Here is a 12,759-nt window from a genome sequence, read left to right on the forward strand (position 1 = left end):
TAATAATGTGCAACTAAGCAGATCAAACTCAGGCTTTCTCAAAACAGTCAACCGTTGAAATCTCCGTCAGAATTTATTTGGGTGATAACCCGAAACTTTTAACTCTGTATTTCAAGAATCCAGAACCCACTTTGAGCCCCACACCCTAAAAATGCTTATTAGTAAGTCCTTGCCTCAAGTCATGGTACTAGCAGTTGTTGGTTAACACTTACCAAGCCACTCTTGTTCCTTTGCATGATTAATAACTCAGCTTGTGCTTCAACCAAGGCTGTTTTACTAGAACAGTTCCTGCACAGGTCATTTATACCAACAGCTTGTACTGCACAAGTTACAGATCCAGCCATCCAGCTGACTACCCAGGAATGAACTTTTTACACAGGAATCTCCTTTACCTTTTCATAAGATTTTATAAAATGTTTTATATACGTTCACCTTGGGTAATTTTTCATTAGTCAGCAGTTAGGAGCATCTTGTGTAGAACTAAGAGGACAACCGGCCTCACTAAATAGGGTGTTTGGTGTTCCTTCTATCTAGTATAATTTTAAACAAAAAAGCAGCTTCGGAAGCTCAGTCTGGAGAGATAGCTCAGTGGTTAATACTGGGTCCTGAGTCCAACTCCCGGCAACCATATAGTGGCTCACAACCATGGAAACAGCTCTCATATGCATGGGACAAACCTTCAAAACCCAAGACCTCTCCTTTCACGAAGACTTCAAAAGGCAAATGTTAACTCCACTTCTGAAAATACAACACTGCCTATCAGTTTGTATGAGGCACTACCCGAATCCCAGTCCAGTAAGCTGTTTGGGCTAGTCAGCAACATACAAGTTCACATTCTACAAAACCAACATTCACATCCTGTCATGCAGCTACCTCAATGCTCAGCCCGTATTACACATACCATCCCATGGCCAACTAAGCCAGAACTATGTCCATACTAAAGGTCTAACTGCACAAAGCTGTTTCTATGCATTAGTGGTTTAAATGTCCTTGTCATCCTAGTAACTCAAGTTTGCTTTGGGATTAGTTCTGTCCCCAGGCTTCTCTGAAGGGTCTCACACATACTTTTACCATTTGCAAAATGGTGTCCCTAACACTTGTGATCACCTTACAACTGACAGGTTAGCCAGGTGCTCTTTTGCAACTCAAACACATCGTTAATATGCAAATTTCACTTTTATTTTATTTGCCAAATTTTAAAGTCTTGACTTTTATTCCTGCTGTGTACCTATATCTATGAAAGTTCCCCAACTGAGGTTGTGAAGCTCCTGACTTGAAGTTACATCAAACATAAATGACTGGGAAACAGACAGCACCATATTCAACCCACCTCGTATGACCCTCCACCTGAGAATCTCAATTCCCAACAGGTTCAGACATTAAGAACCACTTAAGTTAAAGAATCTCCAAACAGAAAGGCTAAAATAAGTACAAGGAAGACATTTGTTTTCAGGTATTCTCCCAGTGTCACAATTCTGTGTTAATGTACCACAGCAAACCCAGACGAATGAACCACAATGGTTATGTCCAACTTAGATCAGAGAGTCTCAAAGGGGTGTTTTTAAGTACTAGCTCCTAAATCATCCATGACTGAAGGCTTACATAAATGGAAATGTATGAGCAGTAACAGCTAGAGGGGAAAAAGGGCAGGAACACTCATGTAGGATGAGGGTACTGACATTTAATTTCAAAGCCTGAAACAGTTAAATAAGCAAATAAAAACAGTGCTACTTTATTAAAATACTGAGTTTATTTCACATGTATATTTGTCTCCCTACCATTTCCACATCTGACCACCACTATTACTATGTCCTAGCATAACATTCCATACATACTTCAAACCAAGTAAAGGGTGGAGTTCCATCCTTGAAAACTAAACAGGCATTTTAGACAACACATTCTTGGCAATTGAACCTGGACAACATTTATCAAACACAGTAGGGAAAGTTCTCACTTTGCATTATAAAAAGGACAGCCAGATAGATATCAACTGTTACAGAAATGAAGTAAGACGGAATAGTTCAAACTGTTTAAACCATTTTCTTAAAGAGACTTCCTCCACTGCCAAAGATCTTGAATAGCCTGCAAAAGAAAAAAAAGAATTCAGTTAAATTTCATTTCTTCATTCTACTAAAAGTTCAGAATGTCAACTCAAGGCAAGCAGGTTCCTTAATAGGCACTACTGTTAATTGAATGCCTTTTAATAATGCTTTATAAAAGTTAACTGCCCCAATTTTTCTAACTTAAAGATCAAATATATAAGTCAGGAGATACTGGCTGATAATGATAAAACCTATTAAAGCATCTGTTCATACAGAATATCTAACAGTGCTCATTCAACTCTTATATTTCCCTTTTACAACTGTGATCAATAGAAACTTAATACATTATCACTGGGAAAACACTGGCAGTCCTTTGCCATTGCTATGGCCCAAGTGGTTCTACCAACATAAAACATTTTTCTGATATTTACATAAAGCCTCACATGTAAAGAGCTTTTTAACACACCTAGTTTGATTCTATTAAATAGTCCTTCTTCACTACTGGGAGAAGGTACTACCTACCACTCCCAACAGAGCAAGTATCAGACTGTGTAGAGGAGCCAAATGGAGCAAAGAAAAGCCACAGCCTACATCCTTAGCCAACACACTACCAAGAATAAAACTAAGTTCTGTAACCAAGAAATAATTTACCAACTATTTAAAAGCTGGGAAGAATGTGCACTAGAAAAATTATCTGCCCAGACTGCCAATTAAATTCTTTCCATGTATTTAAGTACTGTCTGTGGTTAGGAACCTTTTACAAGGAGCCAACTTAAGAGACTAAAAGTTAAAAAAAAAAAAAAAAAGTAATAAATCACAATAAAAATTTGGATTTGGTCATGTTCACAGAAAATTCAGTTACCTCCTGGTCAGTCATTCGGAAGCAATTCTTCACGTAATTAATGAACTTGGCTTCCACTTTGGGAAGAGAAACACCCTATTGAGAAAAAAGCATTATTAAGGTTAAGTATACAAATTGCTGGAGACACCAATAAAGAATTCCCAAAGATTTGCATGAACTTAATTTGTTCATTGTCCATTCAACTTCTCTATTAAAATACCAGTATCACTGAGGCCCAAACAGACCTAACAGGCAGCACATTAAAATCACGGTTTTTCATCATTGAAAGTCCAATTCCTCCACACAACCATTTATACTACAAAAGACTCTATAGGCACGCCAATGCAGCAACTTCGGTGTCTAACCATGTTATGCAGGAAGTTTTATCACTTTAAGTAACAAACCAAATTCAATCCAAAACTCTAGGACAGCGTTAACACTTCTCCATGTCCAGCTGAAGGGTCTACAGCTAACAGTAGCTTCCCTTTATTAACTGCAGCACAGATTTTGCATGTGAAGCACAACATCAGCAAACCTGCAAGGTGGCCCCCGAGTTTTAGACCAGTAATCAGCATAAAGTAACTGCTACTATAATTATCCCTCAGGTAAAACCTATCACCTTTTGCTAACTAAATTTTAGCTTTGTTGCATTTTTATGCATTTAGTAAGACCTAGGCTTCCAATTTCCAAGATCTAGAATACTAATGTACTCAACTGCCTCTTATCACCTAGAAAACAAGTCACTACAGTAATTTTAAAATAGTCTCACATACATCCTTATTTGGTTCATTTAAAAATTTATTGAGCAGCTAAGGATACAAAGATATTAAAACATGGTCAAAGAGATGAGGCATTTGCACAAGTAGTAGAAAGCAGTAAAGTTCTCTGCATCACAGGAAAAAGAAAAATGCTATCGGAAAACAAGAAATTGCTTCCAGCGTGCAAGGGGGAATGGATGGCCAATCAGGAAAGGGGATTGAGATTAAAATAGAAGACTTCAGTCTGGATTGTTGATGATACTCAGTATGGACTATATTTGTTTCTCTCCTTTTCATCTTTCCCCATCTTTGGGCTTAATTTACCAGTAGTGCCCAGGAATGTTCAATGCGCCTGCAATTAAACCAAGGAGATAGGACCACATTAAAATGGGGGGGAGGGGCATCATTTTAGCAGTGTATGCAAGGGATAAAAAATAAATCAGTGACACTAGGAAATTTAGTTAAGTTTACAGTTTTAATAAAGAAATATATGCGCTGGCACTAATGTGCTAAATTCCACTCCATTCGTGGCTGCACAAAGGAAGAAAATCTTCTGGAGCAATGTGAGCCTACATATAGAAAAAACATGGAAGATCGGGCAATTCCCTTATTCCACACTTGTTCCCAATAACTAGCATGTTAGAATCACAATGGAGAGGATCTTTAACTTTCCAAAAACCATTTGAAATGATTATTCCATTTTCTAAAACCCCAGAAGTTTTAGTCCCAGGCAAATGGCCAAACAAGATAAACTTAAGATTAGCCACATACAAATGAATTCCAGGTCATGGACTTAGGATGCTTTGGTATATACAGGGCACAGAAATTATCCAAATCACTGCGAAATACTTAAAGGTGATCCTTTTTACCCTCAGTTAATCTCATAACTTAGTCCTCTTTCTTAAAAAGAAAATTTTACTTGGAAAAAAAAAAAATCAAACGCCCTCTGCTGGCTTTTCAGCATATTCTCAGAAAACAATGTTCGTTCTCAAGTGCTGAAGTTCTAAGATCAGAATGCATCCTTGTACATTTTTATTGGAATAATTAATTTATAAATACAAGATTGTAAATACATCTACTTTTATAACCTTTTTTATTCAAACCCCCATTTGGTACAATTTAAAGTATTAAGAAAGACCAATTTATTCCAAGGTAGCTTTACTTACTTTTTCTATACTTGCTTGCATTTTTGCCTTAATGTCTTCTACAGAACTAGGTCCTTTTGGTGTTTTAGGAGTTTTTTCCTGTTTTTTGAAGGACTCTTGACCCTGGAAAAGTTAAGAAGTAGTAAATATTGTTCTTAGTAACAATTACCAAGATTTCTCAAATATTCTTACAATCTCACAAAGCATGGAGAAGTTGCTAATATAAACTGACACAATATTTCAAGTTTTTTTTCCAGATTAGCTCATGCCTATTATCTCAGCCCTGAAAAGCTGAGGGATGATTATAGCTACTCAGAAAGCCAGTCTGGGCTAGAGTTGACTCTCAGAAATACCACTGTCTTTAAAAAAAAAATTACTCAAACAATCAGGAGAAATGTTTAAAGGTTAGGGTAAAGGCATCTTGCTGCCAAACACCTTGAGCTAACCAACTCCTGACCTCTACATACAATCATGAAAGTTACAGTTATAAAGCACAAAGCTCAGAATCCAAAAGTCTACAAAATGAGAAGTAAACTACAGACTGATGCCTAGAGCCCAGACCAGAAATGAGCTATTTTAATGTCCACTATAATCTATTAGGTAGCCAGGGTTAAGTTCCTCAAACACCTACCAAATTTGAGCAGACTAGCTTTCACAGAGAATTTACTGCTTTTCCTAATTCGGTCACCAATGACTTACCTTTGATCTTGGTGTTGATGGTTTTAAGTCTTTTCCATTTTGGTTTGATTTTTGTGCATTTTTTGCTGGTGTATCTCGTGCAGACTGAAATTGCAGAATGATCTTAGTCAGTATGCCTTCTATCCAAAACAGACACCAATACAGAGTAAACTGCCCTTAACCAAGGTAAGTAAGCAACTAACATTGTGGGAAACAGAATGATGTTCCCGGTTTTTCTAGCACAGAACCAATTTAATGAGATCAACTTAGTTTTCACTATTAAGGAATTTTCATATCCTCTTATTAGTCATTTTGACAACTTAATGTTACGTTATGTACTCACTTTCTTCACTGGAACTTTTTCTTCAGCTTCCTCCTCATCAAAATCATCATCATCATCACTATAAATGAAATAAGCCGAGAAACTTAGAATGTAAATTTGTGGTCAATTTGAAGCCATATTCATCCACTGTAGCACATAATCCTAATAGTAAATCAGCACCAGTATTTGAATGGATCAAGAAATTTAAGAACTTAACGTAACAATGTTACTCAACCATTAAAAAAAGTAAAATCAAGAGGACAATGCAGCCACTTTTGATGAGAACTGATAGACTAAGATCAGAAAGAATAGGAGAACCTCCCCTATCAGTGGACTTGGGGAGTGGCATGCATGCAGAAAGGGGAGGGTGGGATCGGGAGGAGAGGAGGGAGGGGCTTATGGGGGGATACAAAATGAATAAAGTGTAATAAAAAATTTAAAAAAAAAGTAAAATCAGGTGAGCAGTGGTAGCACATGCCTTTAACCCTAAAACTCAGGAAAGCAGGCAGGTCTGAATTGAGGCCCTCTGATCTACAGAATTAAGTCCAGGACAGCCATTATCTCCCACAGTAAAATCAGCTGGCTATTCAAATAGATAAATGCTATGCTTTTGCTCCTATTCAAATTAACTATTGTTACAAAGGATTATAAAATGTAGTTGATTAATTTTGCAATGTTAGTTGTGAATAGCTTCAATTAAATCAGCAGTTAGTTAAAATGCCAATACTCCACATAAAAATATACTAATTTGTAGATATTGACACTAATATTTGTAGGTGCTCAAGGAACCTACAGTAGTAAAGAATTCTCTGGAGAAAGAAACCCGAATTGTCTATGTAACATCTTGGGTCTCAAGTAATCAGATACAAAAGCAAACAAATTTTCCTGGCAGATTGACAAGTTTGTAAATTTTGGACCAGACTAGGCTTTTTGAAAATTAACTTTAGTGATGTATGTTTAGTCTCAGTGCCCCGAAGGTAGGAGTTCAAGCTGGCCAAGACAGCCTGTGATACAGAGAAATCCTTCTAGGGCAGAAGTAACTTTATGATAGACCCCACCAGGGTAAAGATGCTTGTCTATGTGTATAATCTGAACACTTCCCCAAAACATAATCTACAGACTATAAACCAAACATGTTGAAGACAGTACTTCACACATTATATATCACTAGGAAGAGCTCCTATATTCAACGCCCACAGCAATAGCATATCCCAAGATTTCTCGCCCAAAAATACTGAGTATAGGGATAAACCTTGTCTAAATCAGTAAAGTGAGACACAAATGAACAGGATTCAATTATGGAAAATACTTTGAATTGGCAATAAATCTACAAATTTCTCAAAGTAGTTAGCTATAAAGCTTAAGGAATATGAACAATGTGAGTTAAGCCTTTTAGGGCTGGTGAAATGTTTTAAAATACAGTAACAATACAAGCATCTCTAATGCAAAAGAATTCTATGCATCTTGTTAAAAGCAGCAAAAATTTTAAACTTGTTCTAATTCTGTGTCCTAATGTTTCTCACTGAGACAATCAAAGCTCCTTCTGGTCTTCCAACTCTTCATTCCAATGTGTGTAGTGTTTGGCAAGGCTTATTTTATTGGCTCTTCCTAAAGATCCATGTGCCATTAGAATTAAGCTGCCAGATTGCAATTAACAGAACAATCCACCTCCAACTACTTGAGTGTTACTTAACATCTCAAAAGGTACTGCTTCTGCCTCTCACTTCACAATCTAGATCTGAGATTATGATCTGGAGACACATGGCACTTGCTTTAAGAGCAATACAAAGGACAAAATATTCTTCAGGCATTGTGTGCTTACATTAAATATATATATATATATATATAAAGCACATGAAGTTTAACTATTCATACTGAGTTTAACCCAAAGTCAACCAACAGTGGCCACAGTATTTTCCACACTAGTCTCGCAAAGAAACTACAAATTCCATGGGGAAAACTGTCTTGTCAGGATTTATATCATGTCAAAGACCCATACAAACCCAGTGCACTTGATTTTTAACACTATCTGCTAGTATAATACTAGCCTTACAACCCATTCCATGAATACTTAACTTTCTCTGTACCAGAAACAATGCCAATTTTTATATTTCTTTTCTGCTATCTTTTCCTCTATCCTTAACTATGTAATATTAAAATAGCCATGTAGTACCTAAAAATTATTTATTCTGAAGACTAAGAAAGCTCTATCACTAGGAAATTTAAGTATTACCTGTCATTTAGTAAATAATGTAGCATTCATTACCCAGTTCATAACAGTATGTTATTAGTTTATAAATAATTCCACAGGGGACTGCTCTAGATCCTCCTCCAATAGCAAAATAGTCAAAATCCTTTCTATAAATGGCAAATTATTTGTAATATAACCATTTGTTATCTGCTAATGATATTGCCACTCCCCAAATTTATAACTGTATTAATATAAGGAAGTCAATCTTCAATACAATTTGAGTATCTGACCCAGGATTTGAATTCATGCCCAACTTCACTGAATCCATGTCTAACACCACTGATTTCACTGAGTTCCAGAACTTCTGGCAATGGTTTTTCATTTCTTTTGAGACAGTTTCTCTTGGCAGTCCTTGACTTGCTTTGTAGACCAGGCTAGCCTTGACCTCAGAGCTCTGTCTGCCTCCTGAGGTGCTGGGATTACAGGTGTGGGACATCACCTCTATCTAGTCCAGCTCTATCATGGTCTAACTCTCCAACTTAACTAATAAACCCTCAGCCATTACTTTCATGGAAAGTCTAATGTTGAACATTATCTCACCAGTGGAAACAAACTGAAATTTTTCAAATCTACTATCTGTCCCTTACTATTATGTATGAAGTGATCAACATATCAAGATCAATTCCCAAGTTTGATTTCCTGGAAGTTTCCCTTATTTCCTAATGTTTTCTTTAACTTATATTCACTTTACATTCCAATTATAAGCCCCTCCCTTGTCTCCTCAGTACCACCCTCCCTCCTGTAACATGCTTTTTCAATACAGATGAACAATCCCACAACTAACAAGATAAGGGCCTGTTAAGTCAGAATAATTCCACAATTCACATTTGTTTACTGATGCATCTTGCTCAAATAAACACATAAAATTATCTCTAACCATATTTTAAATCAATGCCCCAGTTAGAACAGTAATGTAAGGAAAATGCATCACAGGCCAAAATCTTTTAATCAACTACTATCCTTTAATCACTTTTGCCAGAGCCCACTGGCAAATTAAATCCTAAATCCCTTTGTAGTACATCTAATAGCAAATTTATAAAATCATACTTAATACTTACTCTTCATCATCCTCATCATCCTCATCATCATCCTCATCTTCTTCATCAAGTTTTACTTTTTTCTTAAGGAAAGAAAAATATACATTCATGAACAACAGCCAACCCTCGGTGACCAACCAAACTACAAGCCAGAAAATACAATTTACAATAAAAACCACATACTTACCTGTGGAACCTTGTTACCACCTCCAGGCGCAGATCGCTTTCCAGACATACTTAGGAGTTTTACGTCTTCCTCATCTTCATCTTCTGACTCTGCATCTTCCTCTACAGCTAACATAAAATAGGATATACTACTGTTGACAAGCACTCAAAAGTAGTATTTTTAAGATTTTATTAAAGGCAGCAAATGAAGAACTTAAGAATGTTTGCTGTTTTAAGAACAAAAAAATTACACCTTTCTAGGTCCACATTACTGGAGTCTCATTTCAGTACAATACAATTCGTAGTAAAACATGCTTTATCAAGTCCAGATTGGAGGTCCAGAAGGAGCCATCCTGAGGCTCTTCTGAATAAACCACATCAGCGCTGGAATCAAGACCCACACGGTGGCAGGCACCGATCTGACCTGGATACACACCGTGGCACATGTGCCAACACCTAAATGTTAAAAATCAAGGTCCAGCCTATACGGGGAACTAAGCCAAAGACATAGGAAACTAAAATGAAAACCACATACCTACGAGGTGCTGCCCACTAATGTGCACAGGTCCTGATCCACACTTCAACCTTAAGACCACAGGTGGTGTAATTTCAAAGCCCCCAAGGGAAACCTATAAATAAAGCAATTTTAAATCACTAAGCATTGCTATGAGTTTTGTTTCACACTAGTTATCACCAAAGTTATACAATAAACAACAAACCCATTTAGGTAAACAGCAGAAATAATCAATTTAGCAACAGATGTACCTTTGAGACACTTCTGTGTAACCTAAGTTACCAACACAAAATGTTTAGAAAAATACTTACTGTTGGTTGTACAGACATTTTCAAAGTTGCCAGTGTTACTTTAATTGGACTGCCTTCGTAGTTCATTGCTTCTGCCTCTACGATGTGTAATTCGTCTTTTGCCCCTGCCCCTAAACTGACCTGAAAACAAAGATAATGCTCAGCCTTTATGAACATCACTTAAAATTTAATTAGCATTTCACCACTACTGATGGAAAACTTAACCACCTCATACTTAACCTTGAGAAATGCATAGAAATGTATGTTCCTAAAAAAATACAATTCAGTAAATGAAGAAAGCCGGCAGACTCGAAAGATCAGTCCCGCACAGCTTCAAATACAGTGACCAGGTACGCAAAGATGCCCACTTCTTTTTAACCAGCATGTACATACTATCTGTAACTCCTAATTCAGTTAACAACTAAATGGCTGAAATTTTTTCTAACGATTTTACATGAGTGCTCTATCTGCATGAATGTACACCTGCATGCCAGAAGGGGGCATCAGATCCCAATATAGATGGTTGTGAGCCATCATGTGGTTACTGAGAATTAAACTCAGGACCTCTGGAAGAAGAACTCTTAACTGCTGAGCTACAGGGCTAAAACTTTTAATGTTAGTACTTTGAAAATTACCGTTCTTAATGATAGCTGGTGTTCATTTTCATCATTATCCACTTTAAAGTGATAATCTTTGTCAGCCTTTAGTTCACAACCTGTAAAAGAAAAAGCAAACCTAGCAAGAGGTACATCAAGACCCCAAATTTACATTCTTTCTGTGGAATCAGTTCTATATAATTAAAATAAAACCCATAAATGTTTCCATTTTCTCATATTTCATTACCAACTACAATTAGGCACCATTGCCATTTTCACAACAAACTCAAATGACTTAACACTGGAACCAAACCTAGTGGCTGAAGCTAAATCCAACATACAAATTATGTCTTTTAAATAAAAGCCAACCCAAACCCATGTTTCAAAGGGAAGTAATGCAAATGAGAATGTTCACATCAATAGACATAGCTTAGTATGTTATCTATGTAGATACAAAGCCTTCATGTTTAGTAAGAACTCTATTGACGGGGAAATTCCTTTAAACTACCATTTATGCGATTCATTTAATAACCACTGAACAGTTACTCCAGAGTCCACTACTGATTTAACAAACCTCAGCATGGTTAATAATCTGAAACTTGAGTCACTGAATGCCAAACACCTGAGTTTGTGGGACCAAGACGTTAGCTGGGGATTACCAGATGCTTTGGTGCCAATGTGAGCCCTCAGCCTGCTAAATCCTCCTCTCCCTGTCCTAACAACAAAAGTAGTTCTAGAGACACAGACGATTTAGATTTAGTGGTACTCTTAACATTAAGTCGCATGGACCATCAGCACGGTCATCCGCAGCGTGGGCTGACTCCACCTACCAGAGGCTGAAGAGGGGTTCTAAAATCCCTACCATCCCGGTGGATGTTCAAAAATCTGAACAAAGGACATTCCAAACCGGGATGGCACCCCCCGCTTCCGTCAGTATTACCCACCCAGCACTCTTATCTAAGCCACAGGACCCCAAGGCTCAGGGTTGACAAGACAAGTAGAGCCCGGATGTAGAGCCCACACCCCCTCCCTACCCCCCAACCACGTGGCAACCACGTGCTCCCAGAGGTTGCGGCTACCTCCTTAGGGGGCCTGCTCGGCCCTGGCTGCATTACTGGATTAACTCCTCGGATGCCCAAAGGTGTGTGCTCCGCAGTACCTGGAGAGCCCTACGGACTACATTTGTATCACCCCAGTAGGGCGATGCAGGCCTTGCTCTGCAGGCCCCATTCTTTTGGGCCAGCCGCCTTGGTAATCAACGCTGAAAAAAACAGCTGCCTGGAACCAGACCCTGTGGACTCTTTCACCCCGAGGAGCAAGTGTCGCCGCAGCCCCACCTCGCGCCGCAAGCAAGGTCGCACCCTCGGCCGATGGATCCACCAACGCCCGAGGCTCGAGGCTGGGCCGCTCCCGCCCCAAGTTACGGCGGCTCTCCAGCCTTCGGGCCGCTCCTTCCTCCCGGCTTCGGCGGCCCAGAAGGGTCCTCCCAGTCCCCCGGCCTCCACCCACGCCGCGTTCTCCACACAACAGGCCTTGGCTAGACTCCCCCCCCCCCGCAAACCACCAGGCCCGGGCCAACCCCTCCCTGCCAGGCAGTTACCGAAAAGGTAGTTCTGAGGCCTAAGAGGGCTCATGTCCATGTCCATCGAGTCTTCCATGAGGCGGAGGCGCGCACTTCGGTGTAGGAGAAGTCGGACGGAGAAAACCACGTACTGCTCCCCGGAACAGACACGCAGGACGGAATCACGCCAAGGAAAGGACGCGGGCTCGCCGCACGTATATATGGCCGCAGGAGATCTCGCGAGATCTCGTCCAGTTCCGACTCCGCGAGCATCCTCCGGATCGCCCCCTACTTCCCGCACCGTCGCGTTCTTGCGCAAGCGCTCTGCCACACCACGCCGCTCTACCTCGCCCCCACCTCCTCCAGGTGCTTGGCGGGCTCTCACTGCGCACGCGCCCACCACCAGGGCCCCGCTCCTTCGCCGCGGTCTCCCGAGCGCAGGCGCGCTTTCTCTTTGTAACCGGAATCCTGCCCAACAACGCTTCCACGTCTTCTCGGCCTCTGCCCGCCGGCCCCGTGCCTGCGCAGCCCACCCTAAAAGATGGCGGCTGCGGGCAGG

The 12,759-nt window shown here is 39.6% G+C and overlaps 1 protein-coding gene across 2 annotated transcripts; it reads right to left on the minus strand.

Annotated features, from left to right (window-relative positions):
• Nucleotides 1–1,728: 1,728 nt before the first annotated feature.
• Nucleotides 1,729–12,412, minus strand: Npm1 (nucleophosmin 1). 2 transcript variants are annotated; one of them, XM_055604728.1, is made up of 11 exons: nt 12,240–12,412; nt 10,679–10,758; nt 10,065–10,184; nt 9,775–9,868; nt 9,262–9,368; nt 9,096–9,157; nt 5,808–5,865; nt 5,486–5,569; nt 4,808–4,909; nt 2,905–2,979; nt 1,729–2,082 (listed from the first exon to the last, which is right to left on the minus strand). In XM_055604728.1, exons 1-11 carry the CDS (start codon nt 12,295–12,297, stop codon nt 2,044–2,046), a joined length of 879 nt encoding a protein of 292 aa, XP_055460703.1. In that variant the 5' UTR covers nt 12,298–12,412; the 3' UTR covers nt 1,729–2,043. The 2 variants fall into 2 exon arrangements, with proteins under 2 accessions (XP_055460703.1, XP_055460705.1); XM_055604730.1 differs by lacking the exons at nt 1,729–2,082; nt 2,905–2,979 and adding an exon at nt 3,646–3,993.
• Between the last annotated feature and the right edge of the window lie 347 nt (nt 12,413–12,759).

This window comes from Psammomys obesus, unplaced genomic scaffold, assembly GCF_907164565.1.
Source record: "Psammomys obesus unplaced genomic scaffold, mPsaObe1.curated_primary_1811, whole genome shotgun sequence".
Taxonomy (NCBI): Eukaryota; Metazoa; Chordata; class Mammalia; order Rodentia; family Muridae; genus Psammomys; species Psammomys obesus.